Here is an 18423-nt window from a genome sequence, read left to right on the forward strand (position 1 = left end):
TAATGTTAAGCTTCTTAATTGTAAAACGGTTCAATCTCTATTTTTATTTTTTAAATTAACATATAGTAAACACCCCTATAATGGAACAGGCACCAGTAATGGGATGGTATAGACAAATCCTGTAAAACAAGTATTTACCATCAATTTTTAATCGCTGGCAACATTTTACCATAAACAAGAGCTGCTTAAATTTAATTTTTCATTGATATTTGTTATTTTGAAAATGAATGACGCCATACATACCATTACTTGAGCAAAAAAAACATAGTTTTACTTGGTTAATAATATTGAAACCAATTGCAGTAGCTTTCATTAAATACATCGAAAACATGAAGGACGAATTGGACATTCAACTTTTAAAGCGTAAAGCGGTAGAAATTTTACAGGTGTCGGTGAAATATCAAAAACACTCCAAATTTTCTCTTAAATGTTCCATGCTTGGTGCCGTTAACATAAATAATTAATAAAAGAAAAGTAATCATAGTGCAAATTTAAACTTGTTCATTATTCAGAATAAATGTAGCCATTCAACCATAGAAAACAGATTAGGATCCACAATACGCTAGATTTTACAAAAAACATTTTTTTTCCTTTTCAGAACGCCAGACGTCATCATATATATTTTGAATAACATTATTAGACATACTAACAGGACTGGATTTTGATTGAAAATACCTGGTAATGGTAAGTAGGAGCCGGTGATACCCTTATGACGCTCGTGGCCACACTGTTGACGGGCGGGCTCACTCTGCCCGGCCGCACCAGTTCCGGCCTGTGGAAATATTACTAAATTACATTACAAGTAAGTATACAATGTGTCTCAACCACGGATCCCAGGTAGAGTTTCTTCTCAGGAATAATGTGATAAATTATTTGTACTAAAACTTGAATATTAACGTTGTGCATTTTTTATATTTTGGAGAAATTGAGTAGCAGTTTTATAAAAAGAGATAATTCTCTATTATATCTACGTAAATAAATTTGAGAAGATATTTTGAAGGCGAATTTTAGTGTTAAGTAATATATAACATATACAGAGTAATTCATGAGACGTGAGCTATTGGGTATTTTATCACAGTCATAATAAGTTATATGTATCGGCTTTCATATTGCTTGTCACTGTGAAAAGATACGAAGACACTGAAATCAAATTCCTTGACTGTACCTCTACCTTGAGTGCCTACGCACTGAATTACTATACTACAAGCGATGTTCGTGCCCGTCTATAAATTGTTTCCATCAGAATACATACTGTATCTATACTTTTACGGTGTAATTATGTAATACAACTACGCACTAAGTGGTTCCGTAGCGGTCTAAGGCGGTATAATATAGTATATTACTAAATATAAGATTCGACGACCGGTTTGGCCTAGTGGGTAGTGACCCTGCCTACGAGGCTGATGGTCCCGGGTTCAAATCTTGGTAAGGGCATATATTCGTGTGATGAGCATGGATATTTGTTCCTGAGTCATGGCTGTTTTCTATATATTTAAGTATCTATAAATATTTATATATTATATATATCGTTGTCTAAGTACCCTCAACACAAGCCTTATTGAGCTTACTGTGGGACTTAGTCAATTTGTGTAATAATGTCCTATAATATTTATATTTATTTATATTTTATAAGATTATATTTTATTCAGTATGTTCCCTTTGTGTTCTCTGATCAATTTTGAACCTTGTTGCAACGAGATAAGGCCTAACGACTGATCAGGTAAGTGTGTTGCTGTTAGTACCTACACCTTACCCAGTGAATTATGGAAGAATGTTGAGTACCGTTCGTCAACAAACTGTCATGCAGTTTGGCGAAAAATATGTATAATCAATATTGCTGTGTATTTTTTATTGAGTAAATAAAAAAAGCCTGGGTTTAGTGTCTTCCATCGGCGCTGACCACGCGCTGACAGGCCCAGGAAGGGTTCTAGAATAACGCTGACAGGTCAGCGATGACGGGCGCCGTACGCGCCGCGACTCACTGACGAACTGTTCACCGGTGGACCTTATGCCCTGATAATAAGGCTTACCGGATGAGATGCGGGTAGATGGCGGCGTGGTGCGGCGGCAGCGCGCGCGGCGGCTGCGGCGAGGAGATGGGCACGAACACGTTGCTGCGCAGCGCCGCGCCGGCCGGCGAGCCCGTCGGCGACGCGCCCGGGCTGCCCGACCGCGAGCTGCCCAGCGACACTGCCACAAACGTAAGGTTTAACATTATGTTCCAACTGGTATGGTTCAAATTCCAATGGCAACGCTGGCAAATGCCACATGAACGTAACACAGTTCTATACGAGTGGCCAAGCTTCATAGAAACCAATCGCCTGCTATCCCGGCTCGGCACACAAAGTTCAACGTTGTGAAAATACTTTGTGAAAAATAATTTAATAGTACCGTGCTGTTTTTGTGACGCTATCTACGGGACAACGTAGGGATAAAAGAGCGAAGAATAAAGGAGCGAGCGTTTTAACAATGATAATGTTCATTAAACGATATAAATATAAAAAAATAATTTTTACCCAGCATATTTGCAGCCTCAGTTTCGTCCGGGTCGAAGCGGCCGGCGACGTGTCGGTAGCTGGGCGGAGTCGTGTCAGCCTCGCGGGATGTTTCGTCATCTACCGTGCTAGACTCTAGATATACTGCTGTACATACCCAGCATGTTGGCGGCCTCAGTTTCGTCCGGGTCGAAGCGGCCGGCCACGTGTCGGTAGCTGGGCGGAGTCGTGTCGGACTCGCGGGATGTTTCGTCATCTACCGTGCTAGACTCTAGATATACTGCTGTACATACCCAGCATGTTGGCGGCCTCAGTTTCGTCCGGGTCGAAGCGGCCGGCGACGTGTCGGTAGCTGGGCGGAGTCGTGTCGGACTCGCGGAATGTTTCGTCATCTACCGTGCTAGACTCTAGATATACTGCTGTACATACCCAGCATGTTGGCGGCCTCAGTTTCGTCCGGGTCGAAGCGGCCGGCCACGTGTCGGTAGCTGGGCGGAGTCGTGTCGGACTCGTGGGATGTTTCGTCATCTACCGTACTAGACTCTAGATATACTGCTGTACATACCCAGCATGTTGGCGGCCTCAGTTTCGTCCGGGTCGAAGCCGCCGGCGACGTGTCGGTAGCTGGGCGGAATCGTGTCGGACTCGCGGGATGTTTCGTCATCTACCGTGCTAGACTCTAGATATACTGCTGTACATACCCAGCATGTTTGCGGCCTCAGTTTCGTCCGGGTCGAAGCGGCCGGCGACGTGTCGGTAGCTGGGCGGAGTCGTGTCGGACTCGTGGGATGTTTCGTCATCTACCGTACTAGACTCTAGATATACTGCTGTACATACCCAGCATGTTGGCGGCCTCAGTTTCGTCCGGGTCGAAGCCGCCGGCGACGTGTCGGTAGCTGGGCGGAATCGTGTCGGACTCGCGGGATGTTTCGTCATCTACCGTGCTAGACTCTAGATATACTGCTGTACATACCCAGCATGTTGGCGGCCTCAGTTTCGTCCGGGTCGAAGCGGCCGGCGACGTGTCGGTAGCTGGGTGGAGTCGTGTCGGACTCGCGGGATGTTTCGTCGCCTTCTACGCCCGTGCCGCTTGACGAGAGGGATTTACTACTGCTTCTGTAACAAGTATTTAGATAAATAGTAAGTAGGTAGGAGTATCTTTAGACAATTTCCTAATGTTGATGAGAAGAGGAATTTAAAAGTTAGTAAAAGATTAAGAGTCGATTTACCCAAACCACCTGGTCACAGTTGAAGTGTTCGCTAAATTATATTGTATGGGAAGTTTCATAATTCACTGATAAGTGACGTTGACTAGTCCGCTAATTGCGACTGCAAATTGGCCTTAAGACTACCAAATTTTAATGTTAGTTTTACCGTTGAACTTTTCTTTAAAACCCCCTTCGTTCCTCACTTCACTAGACACACTAATCTCTAGCTGCTGCGCACTTCACTCGACACTTGCCTCTGCTGTGCTGAGCCCTGTGTCAACGGCGTATTAGATGAGACAGATCTCTTGAACAGAACCCGCGGCACTGGCTCTCCTTATAACAGCCATCTTTGGAGCAGAGCCGCCGCTATTGCTTTTCGTTCAACTTTTCTTTAAAACCTACTTCGTTCCTCACTTCAATCGACACTTACCTCTGCTGAGCTGAGCCTTGTGCCAACGGCGTATTAGACGACCTTACCACGCCTCGCAAAGACATATGCCTTGAACAGAACCCGCGGCACTGGCTCTCCTTAGAACAGCCATCTTTGGAGCAGAGCCACCGCTATTGCTTTCCGTTTAACTTTTCTTTAAAACCCACTTCCTTCCTCACTTCACTCGAAACTTACCTCTGCTGTGCTGAGCCTTGTGCCAACGGCGTATTAGACGACCTTGCCACGCCTCGCAAAGACAGATGCCTTGAACAGAACCCGCGGCGCTGGCTCACCTTGGAGCAGCCATCTTTGGAGCAGAGCCGATGCTATTGCTTTCCGTAAAATTTTTCTTTAAAACCCACTTCGTTCCTCACTTCACTCGAAACTTACCTCTGCTGTGCTGAGCCTTGTGCCAACGGCGTATTAGACGACCTTGCCACGCCTCGCAAAGACAGATGCCTTGAACAGAACCCGCGGCGCTGGCTCACCTTGGAGCAGCCATCTTTGGAGCAGAGCCGATGCTATTGCTTTCCGTTAAATTTTTCTTTTAAACCCACTTCGTTCCTCACTTCACTCGAAACTTACCTCTGCTGTGCTGAGCCTTGTGCCAACGGTGTATTAGACGACCTTGCCACGCCTCGCAAAGACAGATGCCTTGAACAGAACCCGCGGCGCTGGCTCTCCTTGGAGCAGCCATCTTTGGAGCAGAGCAGCTGCTATTGCTTTCCGTTTAACTTTTCTTTAAAACCCACTTCGTTCCTCACTTCACTCGAAACTTACCTCTGCTGTGCTGAACCTTGTGCCAACGGTGTATTAGATGACCTTGCCACGCCTCGCAAAGACAGATGCCTTGAACAGAACCCGCGGCGCTGGCTCTCCTTGGAGCAGCCATCTTTGGAGCAGAGCAGCTGCTATTGCTTTCCGTTTAACTTTTCTTTAAAACCCACTTCGTTCCTCACTTCACTCGAAACTTACCTCTGCTGTGCTGAACCTTGTGCCAACGGTGTATTAGATGACCTTGCCACGCCTCGCAAAGACAGATGCCTTGAACAGAACCCGCGGCGCTGGCTCTCCTTGGAGCAGCCATCTTTGGAGCAGAGCCGCCGCCATTGCTTTCCGTTAAACTTCTTTCTGATGCCGGTCGGTGTGGACACGACATCACCTTTCTTGTATTTGTGCGGGGTTGCCGCTTGAGATCTGCTAACAATCAAACGTTGATGACTACAGTTAACTGGGGTGAATAGGGACGGCTGGGGTGACTAGGGACAAAAATTGAAATGTGATTATCAATTCTTTAAAAATACCTACACAAATTGTAGATGTGTGATGTGTGTTGATGAAATCACATTTTTAGTTTTGTCATTATTCACCCCGTTGACGGTAATAAAATCGATTTTGTCACAATCTCTTAAGAACGGTTACTTATTTGGCAATAGTTTTCTTTAAATACTTTTGATATTTACAAACTATTCAAAATTCAAATTAAAAGTTTTCATGTATTTTTTCGCTGCTAACTCTTATAAATATCAAAAAGCTCTTATAATATCGACCTCGTTTGAGCTAAGGTTAAATATACCATAAATTATGTTAAAACATTTTCCACACTTGACAATGTCCAGGGAGGAAAATGAGGACTACTTTTGTGTCTGGGAGTGTTTGAGAATCGGTCATCCACTATCCTCTATATAAAAAACGCGCCGACTCTGCCCGCACGCTGCGTAATCCTAAACAACTTGTCCCAGTAAAACGTAGACTTGCAAGGTCTAATAAGGTGACCCACATAATGGGTCCAACTGTTTACAACAGGTTACCGGAGACAGTCACCTCGTCACCGTCGCTGCAATGTTTTAAGGCTAGACTGAAGGCTTGGCTTCTCGAACACACATTCTACAGTTATGACGAATTTTTGAATGTTGAGCTTTAGTTAGTTATTAGTTGTTGATCTTTTACGAATGTACACTTATATACGAATTATTATTATTATTTCTTATTATGACATGTAATATTATAAATATTGTGAATAAATAATATGAATATGAATATGAATGCACAGAACTAATATAATGAAATAGTTTTATTGCAAAAAAGCGTACGATGTAAATGTCTCCAAGTTCAAATGATTGTTATCCAATTATTCTTATCTCCATTATGACGACCGGTCTGGCCTAGTAGGTAGTGACCCTGCCCACGAAGCCGATGGTCCCGGGTTCAAATCCCGGATATTTTTTCCTCAGTCATGGGTGTTTTCTATGTATTTAAGTATTTATAAATATTTATATATTATATATATCGTTGTCTAAGTACCCTCAACACAAGCCTTATTGAGCTTACTGTGGGACTTAGTTGATTTGTGTAATAAGGTCCTATAATATTTATTTATTTATTATACGAACAATTTAGGTATAGTATGAATTTTTCGGTCTCAGCCCCTAATCTGTTAAACAAAAATTATTGTTTCCTTTATGCAGCGAGTACTTCTGCTCTTACTAAACACGCCGTCATAAGTAAACGGGAGCAAGCCGTTTAAAAACCAATGTTACCATCCTATTTATATGGTTCAAATTCATGAAACAGCTCATTTGAAGAAAACAAGTCTTGTTATCTCCTAAAATAATGCTCGGTTGTTTCTGCCACCCGCGTGGCTGGTTGGGTATCGAATAAAGTGTTGCATTAATTTGATACTTAATACTATCATGATATTCATGATAGATGCATTTTAAAGACATTGTTGCTTGTACACGCGCCATTAAGACGGGAGCTGACCACCCATAAAAGAATCAAAGGCTTTTGTTTAATAAATTAGTGCTGGAGTAAAAAAAAAAATCATAAAATTCATATTATAAGCCACAGAGCCTTAGAATCTATTCAATAGGGAGTATTACTACAATGTTCTGCCGCCAGAGTGCAGCACTAGCACCTATCGTAAACCATAGACTAAATTATACATACTTTGCCTTAAACAGTTTTTTTAAAGAATAGAATAGAATAGAAAAACGTTTATTGCAAACAAGCTTTCACACATAATAGAATATGATATTGATGCATTAATACGGTTTGTTTACCCTACCGGGAAACGCGAAAATCGAAATTTATTTATCTGTCTCTTTATCGATCGAATATGCAAGAGTGATAGAGAAGCTAGATAACGCAATTTCGCCGCAATGAATTGTGGTAGTGGCGCCCCCTACTCAGAGTTTCGCGTATTATTCCTTAATGGGGCATTAGCAGAGTTAGCCAACCAACCTGACACAAGACAAATTGTAGTTTTTGCCCCCCTTTATGAGATTTAGTTACCTGGGAGTGGGGGGTTGAGATCGTGGTGTGATGCTGCGTTCCAGCAGACTGGAGGTGCTGCCGCGACTCTGCAGGCTGCTGCGTTTACTGTTGCTGCAGTCTGTGAAAAACAAAACAGTTACTTATAATACTGCTTATTATACATAACATCTGGGAGACCGAGCTTTGCTCTGGAAACATATAAAAACTCAAAAATGTGCGTTTTCCCAGAAATACGAGCTAGATCGATTTTTCGCCCCCGAAAACCCTCATATAGCAAATTTCATTGAAATCGTTAGAGCTGTTTCCGAGAACTCCGAAATAGTATATACGTATAATTGCTCGTTTAAAGGTATAAGATTAGATAGGATAGGTTAGATAGGATACAAATTAAGAACTAAGAAGGAAAAAAAATAAAGAGCCAAAAAGAATGTGAATTTTGCTTACTGGAAGACGTAATATAATCTGAAGGTTTTTAAATAGCAGAAGTCCTCAAATTTACACATAAATTCATACACCGAGAATTCAAATATGTTTGAAACGACTAAAAATATAGTTAAATGGAAAAATGCCGCAGGGAAGTAACAACAATATTCGGCGAGGAAAATTGGAAATATGTTTGTTAAATGATGACTATCGGTAAAATATTTTAAAATGCAAACACAATGTGGAGATCATATGAAGTTACATATTGTAAATAGTTTTAACACCTATTTGTAAACCTACTATTGACAAAATCAGGCGTTACTTTGCGGAAATCCATACTAATTATTAAAGCAAAAAGTATTACTTTGCTTATCCGCGAAAAGGTAACGTACTAGTCAATCAGTGCTAACCCGTTATACTTACTTGCGTATTTTTACATGCAATTAATGTTAATTAATTGTATGTAAAAATACGCAAATGGAATTAATGTTAATTAATTGTATGTAAAAAACGCAAATGGAGATAATGTTAATTAATTGTATGTAAAAATACGCAAATGGAATTAATGTTAATTAATTGTATGTAAAAATACGCAAATAAGTATAACGGGTTAGCACTGATTGACTAGCACGTTATCTTTTCGCGGATTAGAAAAGTAATATTTTTTGTTTTAAAAATAAAACCTAGTACTTTCGGATCTAACTTAAAGGGCTCACATTCAATTTACAGACAGATATAAGAATCTGTCGAAATGTCAACGATCACATTAAATATCGCTCACCGTGTAACGCAAATTATGAGCGTAAACGTGCACAAAACCGTCTATAATTATTATAATAAACATAGATATTAGCTAAGCTGGCATATCATCCGCAAACGCAGACTAACTTGACTCTAACTCTAACCACTGAACAATTAGTTTGTCCGAAGTTAGTGAACAGTTACGTCACAGTCATAGCCCACAGCTGTGTCACAGACTAGGTGGTTCATATTTTATGCGGATCCACTCAGGTGTGCGAGCAGGCCAACGCTATAAGCGTCCATCGTGCTGTTTCGGTCACACACCGGAGCCGTATGCGGATCCGCATTGTGATAACCGCGTAAATAGCGCAGCCAAGCGGATACCGAACTTTGTCGAACGAACATATCAGTTCATCTTGAATAATTGAACCCCTGGAGCGTAACCTTTGCTTTTTGTTATTTAAATTTAACGTATTTTCAGTATTTGTTACATGGTCGGTGTCTAGATCAGATAGTGTTTGTACAATTAACTAAAATGGTAGTTAGTTGCAAAAACTAGCCAGTCTTCAGTGTTTTGTAATGTTGAGTAAATTACAAAACTCGGGAGTTTTTCGACACTCTGTAACGGTGTATGTTGTAAAATTAGTTATTTTTAGTCATCGGCAATAAATTGCAAGCTTCTACCTCTTTCCTTTTGTGTATGTACTAGTAATTTAAAATTGTTTTTTGAATTATACACTCAATGGCATAAGATGCGATATGCGATCTTGAAAACGGAAAGCGTTGATAATACTGATAAAATTAAATAACATTATTATTTTTTCTAGGTCAGTCTGATATGCAAAAACACAGCATAATAAGATAAACCATACATAACATAATACAAAGTATAAATTTATCAGTTCAATATCAGGTCGTATATTCAACCTTACCTCCCTAACAATAGAGTCCACTCACCCATATGCGCCTGGTCGGGGAACATGATGTCCTCCCTGCGTAGTTCGTCGTCGCTCTCGCAGTAGTCATCGAAGGGCCTCTTGCGCTGCTCGTCCGTGGAGCCGTTAGATAGTCATCCTTACGACTCTAGCAATAGAGTAGCTTCTCCAACTCACCCATATGCGCCTGGTCGGGGAACATGATGTCCTCACTGCGTAGTTCGTCGTCGCTCTCGCAGTAGTCATCGAAGGGCCTCTTGCGCTGCTCGTCCGTGGAGCCGTTAGATAGTCATCCTTACGACTCTAGCAATAGAGTAGCTTCTCCAACTCACCCATATACGCCTGGTCGGGGAACATGATGTCCTCACTGCGTAGTTCGTCGTCGCTCTCGCAGTAGTCATCGTAGGGCCTCTTGCGCTGCTCGTCCATGGAGCCGTTAGATAGTTATCCTTACGTCTCTAGCAATAGAGTGGCTTCTCCAACTCACCCATATGCGCCTGGTCGGGGAACATGATGTCCTCCCTGCGTAGTTCGTCGTCGCTCTCGCAGTAGTCATCGAAGGGCCTCTTGCGCAGCTCGTCCATTGAGCCGTTTGAGAGGGCTCCGACGGTGACTACGGGACCGGCGCCGAGCGGCGACGACGTGTAGAAATTTTCGCTCATCTGAAAAAAAAGTTGTTATTAATTATACTTACTGAAATTATCTGTATTTATTATAGATTCAAGTCAAGCAAGAGACATATCATCGTCCATAATCATAGAGCAGCTGTCTAAAAAAGTGTAAAAAAAATTACGTGAAGATGTATTTAGATCCTGAATAGATAAAATAGATGCATAGATAATTGACTGCTTGTTGTTAAAACTATTTTTCTAAAAGAAAAAACTCGTTCATCGCTTCTCGCAGATTACTGTTCGGACAGCTGCCTAAAAAGTACAAAAGATCCGCTCGCGTAATATAATATAGTAGAGCTATGCCTGGCACTAAGTGGACCTTTTAAGTCTTAGCGTGGACTGAGTATAAAAACAACGTCGCAGCCTAACGCTCAGTAAACCGTTAAGCGGCGTCGCTGTTTCTTTCACCAAGGCCTTATGGAGGCACGTGTAAGTCCGTGTCATGTCCCCTCGTTGCATAGACGGCCATTTTGAAATGTAAAGGACGTATGTCACCATGAGTTGAAATAGGCAGACGTAGGTCGTTAAGACAAAAACCGAGATTTTTGCACGCCGGTTTGATCGTGTTTCATATATTTTTAATTTTGATACCATATAAAATCTTTATAAAATACCTTTCCACCTGACATATAACTTGGCGTTATTAAGGGGGAGCAAGCTCGGATCTCCATACAAACGTAGGTAATACGCTCTCATTTCAAAACGACTAGCTAGTTTGCTTTGAAACTTTGTATTTACAATAGGATAAGGTATATCTATAATTGGTTCATGTAACTTCAGATACCAGAGTTAAAAAATACAGCGAATTTAAGTTTTTCACGTAAAATACTTGTTTTTGCTCGATTTCGATTATTTTATAAACTGGAGCTATATAAACTAATTACAGGACTTGATATACCTCATGTCATTATATGTGCAAAATTTCATTACAATCCAACACGTTTTAAAATGAGAACGAAACTCCATTTGTATGGGAAGGTGAAATTCGGCCGAGCTTGCCGGGGACTCCTAATACCATAATACCTGAACTATTTGTATCTAAATCTATCTAAAACCGGTAGATTTTATCTAAATACGTACAGTGAGCGACCATTTGGTTACATGGTATACAGATGTAGAAGTAGGTAAACGACGTTCCTTCTCTTTAAATTAGGGTTGCCATACGTCCCGGTACGCCGGGACATGTCCCGGTTTGAAGCATGGTGTCCCGGCGTCCCGGCCGATAAGGAAATTGTCCCGGTTTAAAAACCATAGTTATTTAATAGAGGGCTGGACTCGGTAAACAGTAATATACATACAATAAACGCGACTCACTAGCTAGGCTAATCTTACGTTGATAGAACGACGTAAGCTGACACTTGTCCGTTCACGTTTCACGAATTTACGTCAACAGTGTCAACACATTTCGGGATTTTCTTTAAATGTCCCGGTCAGAGTCCCCACACTTATGGCAACCCTACTTTAAATACAATACAAACGCAGTTGTACCCAAGTACCTCTCGCGTCAGATGATCGATATGACAGATCCTTTAAGAGTCTTTCAGTTGGGGTTAATTTAAAACGATATTCGATAATATAAAGAAAATGATTTGTCATAGTGACCATCATTGGACGCGAGAGGTAGGTATAACAGAAATCATGACCTAAGTGGACTTTGTGTCTTCGAAATAATGTTAAAAAAATATGATTTGACAGTGTGGACGATGGCATGTATTAAATAATCGTGATACTCGTATACGTTTTAAATCACAAAAGTCGTACGTAGTATCGCAGTTCAACCCACTATCTATATATAGGTAGTAGGTACGACAGCGTAGGCATTAATAATATTGTTGAACATAGTGAAATAACTAATACCAAGACTATCTTTTCCTATTCAATTGGATATACTAGGACCGGATCGTCGGGTTTCTCCGTAACGTAAAGACAGCTCGCACGCTCCATAATACCTAATCATGGCTTTGGCTTATCATGGCTAGTTCAGACACGTCGTCACTTGTTTTGGCCTTTCGATCGCTCGTTTATTTTTGTACGATATTTGAATAGTGTTTATATTTACAACGCCGTTATAGCCATAATACTAAAGTGTTGCATTGTTGCCTCCATACAATTGGACAATTGTATGGAGGTCAACGTTAAGTTAGCTTATATAAAGTTGATTAAAACACACACGTACACACTTGTAGTTGTAACCCCCATACTAGTTCAGCAACAAAGTTAGGTCCTTTTTCCCTAGTCCAAATTCCCTATACAAGGTGCCCACGAGGAACCCGAGATATTTTAACCACGCATTTCTGAGACCAAAAGAAGGAAAAAATGTTATATGAGTTTGCGACAGTTTCACAAAAAAATTGTTATTTATTTTTAGATTTTTTTGTATGTATTTGTACATCAAATGTAAACGCTATTTGTAATTCAAAAAGAGTTTTAACTTTTTATTTATAAAACCTATTTTTTGCAAAGTGTTACTTGTCAGTCTTGTCACGGATGTTTTTTTGTAAGTGGCTTTAACTCTAAAAATAAGCGACTTCGTTTATAGGACATTTGTCTTTAAATATGATCAGGAATATACTGCTAGAATCTCACGCAATACTCACGGGCACCGTGTATATAAATAAGCTTAATATATGTATATTAATAATCAAAAATTATAGAAAACAAGCGTAAAGGTGTTAAAATCCGGTAGACAGCAGTTACCAATGAGTCACGGATAGGAACGCCCGATGTCACAGAGTTACATCATTCTCGTAACTGGTCGTTACGATGCCGAGAACTGGGTTCTTTAATAATTATGAATTATAGAAAAAGTGTAAAGGCCATAAAATCCTGTAGACAGCAGTAAGCAATGAGTCACAGTTAGGAACGCTCGATGTTAAGGAGTTACGTCATTCTCGTAACTGGACGTTACTATACCGAGACTATATGAAATTCTCAAATTGCGGAGATCTCTCTCTTTTACTTCAATGAAGGCGTAATTAGAGTGACAGAGAAATATGCCCGCAATTTGCGAACTTCGATTTTCGCGGTTATAGCCCTGAAGTGTTCAATAATAATAAATTATAGAAAACATGTGTAAATACCGAAAAATCTGGCGAGGGTTGCACATGAAGCCAAGCCAACCAGCTAAGTTTTAGAGACGACCGAACGCTACAATATTTGTGTCAGTCAAATAAGTATTAAATGTTCCACTTCCAGTTTAAAACAATAAGTTTAAAAATTATAAGATATATTTATTTATATGTGGTACTGTACATATTTGTAAATAATATAAGTAGTTGAAGCCTTTCATCCTAACCATGGCAGGTAATAAGATCTTAAGCGTCGCAAACTGATTCGTGGAATTACCTACCATAGCAGGAAAGTTGTCAATGGAATTCAGTATTATTCATTAAGTGTAAGAAGGAAATAAGTTAATGATGTCACCGCAAATTTACTTAATTGAGTCTCAGACGATGTATACTTATGCAGTTAAACAAAAATTTAATGGTACCATAGATTCGCGTTCCGGCCAGTGAGCCTTTTACACTTTGCCAAGTGGTCGCCAGCTGGTATGACCGATGGCGGAGGGGCGGGGGAGGCATATACATTTAGTTACAAATTTTATTCTCATAAGGGGGGGGGGGGGGCAGCTGCCACCTGTACCCCCTACCCCCATGGCGGCGCCCTTGTAATGATCTGAAGAATAACATACCGCTACGGACAAAGTGCACTAACTGCTCATACCGCTGTTCCAGACGGCAGCGTCTCAGTTGCTTAAACTGCTCGGACATCCGCCTTTGACGAAAATCTCGACGTATGGCCAGGACAGTAGCAAGAATAGGATAGAATTCACCTGCTGCAGGAAGATATCTACCGTACGGTAAATAAATGTGGAACAGAATTTGAAGAACAGAGAATAGCTTTAGTAGGTACCTGCATGGGCACCAGCACTCGCTGCGAGTGCATAGTGGCGGCGTGTGAGCCCGCGTCCTCGAGCTCGTCGGCCCAAGGAGGCTGCAATAACCTGATGTCCGCCCGTTTCACCTCCACGGCTTCCTTGCAGATACCGTCTACCTGCTGAGAAAATGACATCAATCAATGAATGAATGTGAGCGAGATAAAAAAAACTACAAACTTACAAACAGCCCTCGCCATGTACTACGCGTATGCCAACGCATGGCTAAGCTATGGGATAATTTTATGGGGGAATAGCACTGACGTACCATCATTATTTATAAAACAAAAGAAACTGATCCGTATACTGGCCAACGTTAACTACACACAGACATGCCAACCACTCTTTCGACTATTCAAAATTCTAACATTACCGTCCATATACATCTTAGAGATGTGTAAATTTGCAAGGCAAAATACTCACATGTTTAAAAAACGATACGAATTACCAACAACCCACCTATTGAGACACCAAAACAAACTATTACTACCGGCCTCTAGAATAAAAAAACATTCCAACAGCACTTATGTCATGGCCATAAAAATATTTAATAAACTGCCTGATGCCATAAAAAATTTAGAAAGTGATAAAACATTTTTTAAAATCATAAAGTCTCTTTTATTGAAAAAATGTTACTACTCATTGAATGAATATTTAAATGATAACTTAGAGGATGAAATAATATCGATTAGTTAATATTTAAACAATACATTTTAGCCCATCTAATGTTAAAGTAAATACACATTGTCGTAGTTGTTAATTTAGTACATAAGAAAATTGCTGTGCCCTAACAGGGTATCATGTACTGACTGTAGTTTATATAACATCTGTATACAATGAACATGATTGCAATAAATAAATTGAATTGAATTGAATGTTTATGGACATCCAACCACCTTCACCTCTCCACATATTACAGTTTATGAGATGCAGCCCGCTGACAGAAGACGTTTATTATTAAACTGAGGTGACTTTTCGAGCTTATTTACTATGAGACGCTAGCCGTAGTTAATCTCTGTGAAGTAAACAAAGCCATTCTCGTCTATACAGTTCGGTTGGATTCCGGATGCACGGTTTTCGTTCTGAGTAAGAATAAACAAGCCCGTTTATGAAGCAATTTAACCGCTATTTCTATTTTGTTTAAATTCATTTATCAACTAGAAAACTACTCGATTAAGTGATGAAAATGTTTTTCTCCGATAGATATTACTATTTTGACCCAAAGGTACTTATATTAATGGTTAAAATCGGCCTTTGACCGGGCTTAGCGTAGAGGCTTTCTTTTAGAATAGGTGGAACGCTTTGAGTTTAACAAAATTAACCACACACAATGGCATTATTCCTATGCATTGTTCTAAAGATTATGGTAAGAGCCGGAAAAAATCCTGATGTTCCTAAATGTTTGACTATAGAACCCAAATAATAAAAAGTTTAACACGTGTGGTCACTGTGTCGTACCTTAACACTTACCTTTACTCTTATCCTAATCGGCGAACTAAGCACTTCCACAACAAGTCCTTCAACAAAAACGTTTTGCACACTCTCCCGGCTCGGATCCGTGGTCCTCACCACACATGGCGACCCTATCAGCAGATGATTGAGTAATGGACTCGCGTCACTGATCACGTCGTATTTGTTGGCCCCGAAAATGTCGTTGTAGACGATCGGGCTTTGCTCCTGACCGTCTAGATCTACAACAACCTTGCAGCCTTCGGCCTGTCTTATGACTCCTGGGATATACAGTCTATGCTGCTTGGCTAAGACTCTATGGTCTCTCCATTCGGATAGGTCGATGTTTGGATAAAGAGAGAACTTCATGTCTTGCGGCGGTGACGGTTGGATCGGAGAAGGCTGCATCGGCGGAGGGTATATCTGCGGATGGTACTCCTGTGGAGCGGAGACGACAACGTTGTTGACATTATTCGTACAAGTTCTCTCCATTTCTTCGAGTTCTGAAGGGTCAAACTTGCGTTTCTTTGGGAGACGAGAGGCCTGGGCCGGTTGGGCTTGGCCGCTGCTGGCGGTGCCGGGGTTGGTGGGGTTGGCCATGGTGATGGAGGTTGGACAGGAGGCCTGGGATAGGCTCACTGTGCCCACGCTACTGATCACTGAGGCGGGTATCTGGAACAAGAAGAGGATGGATTACTTTGAGAGCTATGGTAGATTTTTCCAGCTATGTGGCGTCAAATAAAGATAGGGCCCGTAAGTGATAGTTACTCCATATACAGATATTAACTGTCATTAAGCTCAACCAAAAGAGACGTGAAGGAACTCATCATTCGGCCCGAGAGGTTGTATGGCGCGCCCACTTACGCTTACCTTTTAGATAAGAAATCAAAAATGTAGATTGTATACATTGTATTGTACGTTATAAAATATAAAGGATCTTTGACGCAGCCACTGGGATATCACCACACCACAACAGCCGACTGCATGAACTTATGTGCGCAAGTGTGATCATTATTGTGAAATAGTTTGATGATTGCTAATCATGATTGTGGCTAATAGTACGGTCGCCAAGCCGCTCCGAGGCCAGATTTAATTGACTCAGCTCGGCCTTACCCACAACCGGTATCAATGTGTTCGGACAGTTCTCCTGATCACCGTACATGCGGTAGTAAAGCGGAAAAATGGTGGAGGGGATAGTAATGACGTCACAAAGATGGCGGCCGGACCTATTCTTTTTGGCGGTGTATCTCGAAAACCACTTAACCGATTTTAATCATCGAGGTGTCAAATAATAGCTAATATTATGGAGATTATTTCCTTTTCTACAAACATTTACGTGAAACCTATAGGAAAAAAAATAATCACAAAAAAACAGTTTTTTTATAAAATTATTATTTTTTATTTTGTAAAAATCTCCGTAAATATTAGCATTTCGCAAATTTTGTTTAATATAAAACATATTGCTTCATTATCAAGGAATATAATGAGCCTTAAAACATACAGATCGAGTAATAAACAATAAAGCTACACTCATTTATTTGCGCATGGGTAACGATAACTGGCTTTTACCGGTCGAAACTGTGGTGACTGTTACGATACGTATTGAATGGAATTTATAGAGTATCGGTTTTAATTACTGAAATTATAATTAAAATTATAAAAACCAGACACAATAATGTTACCTTACTTCGACGTTTAGTCTCTTTTTTCGTCTTAATCATAGGTAGGTACATATTTCTTTTTACTTAAAAATTTTATACAGGCTGAACTTTTAACCACCAGTCATACTCTGCGCAGCGACTTTATAGGTCATACTTAACAACTTTTACTATGGGACCAATTCCGAAATCGCGAAAAAAATTTTGACTGTCCCATATAAAGGTGCGACCAACTTTACCAGACCAACACTTTTCCAAACTGAGCTACAGCTGTCCGATGAAGTTAAGTACTTAGGACTAACTCTCGACAATAAACTCAATTGGAACAACCACATCAACAAACGGATAGACAAGGCGGGAGTTGTCTTCTGGCAGTGCAGAAGGATGATTGGTAAGAGGTGGGGACTCAACCCGAAAATTACCCTCTGGCTCTATAAGACGATAATCCGCCCCTTACTCTGTTACGGTGCTCTGGTTTGGTGGCCAAGAACAAACCTAGGCAACGTACGAGACAAACTACAAAGACTTCAAAGGCTCGCATGCGCGGCCACCACTGGCTGCACGAGGTCTACCCCGACTGCAGCCATGGAGGTCATGCTAAACCTTCCACCGCTGCACCTACACATACAGCAAGAGGCCAGTCTCTCAGCGGTAAGGTTGCGAACCCTCAAGATATGGTCTAACATCACAGGAGCTCTTCACACAAAATGCCTGGAAAAGGTGTATGACGAATTTCCAGTGCTTAGGTCAGGCACGGACCGGATTCACAAACAAGCTATCTTCGATAAAAGGTACAAAATACAGTTATATGAGGACGACAATCATGAAGGACTCAATCCCCGGGAGCTGAGAATCTTCACTGATGGGTCCAAAACAGACAGCGGATCGGGCTCTGGAACCTTCTCAGAAGACCTGAACATGTCGATCACCACTCCGCTAGGAGCCCATAACTCGGTATTCCAAGCTGAGTGCATGGGCATCATAAACGCGGCGGCTGCCATCACTGCAAGGAAGGTAGTAGGATCCTCCATCCGCATACTCTCCGACAGTAGAGCAGTCTTAATGGCTCTAAATAGCCATATAGTTACATCCAAACTTATACACGAATGCCACGAACGACTAATGGAGGTATGTCATAATAACAAGATCACCCTACAATGGATCAAGGGACACAGTGGATCCCGAGGTAACGATGCTGCGGAC

The 18423-nt window shown here is 41.0% G+C and overlaps 1 protein-coding gene across 1 annotated transcript in view; it reads right to left on the reverse strand.

The window, feature by feature from the left end:
* Positions 1-18423, reverse strand: part of LOC133531856 (protein capicua homolog) — an 87331-nt gene that overhangs the window by 27792 nt on the left and 41116 nt on the right. The window contains exons 3-10 of the mRNA XM_061870253.1: positions 15584-16234; positions 14092-14235; positions 9996-10170; positions 7428-7527; positions 5109-5330; positions 3469-3611; positions 2031-2190; positions 676-772 (exon numbers count right to left, since the gene is read on the reverse strand). Coding sequence (XP_061726237.1) covers positions 676-772; positions 2031-2190; positions 3469-3611; positions 5109-5330; positions 7428-7527; positions 9996-10170; positions 14092-14235; positions 15584-16234 — 1692 coding nt within the window. The remainder of the gene's footprint in view (positions 1-675; positions 773-2030; positions 2191-3468; positions 3612-5108; positions 5331-7427; positions 7528-9995; positions 10171-14091; positions 14236-15583; positions 16235-18423) is intronic.

This window comes from Cydia pomonella, chromosome 2, assembly GCF_033807575.1.
Source record: "Cydia pomonella isolate Wapato2018A chromosome 2, ilCydPomo1, whole genome shotgun sequence".
Taxonomy (NCBI): Eukaryota; Metazoa; Arthropoda; class Insecta; order Lepidoptera; family Tortricidae; genus Cydia; species Cydia pomonella.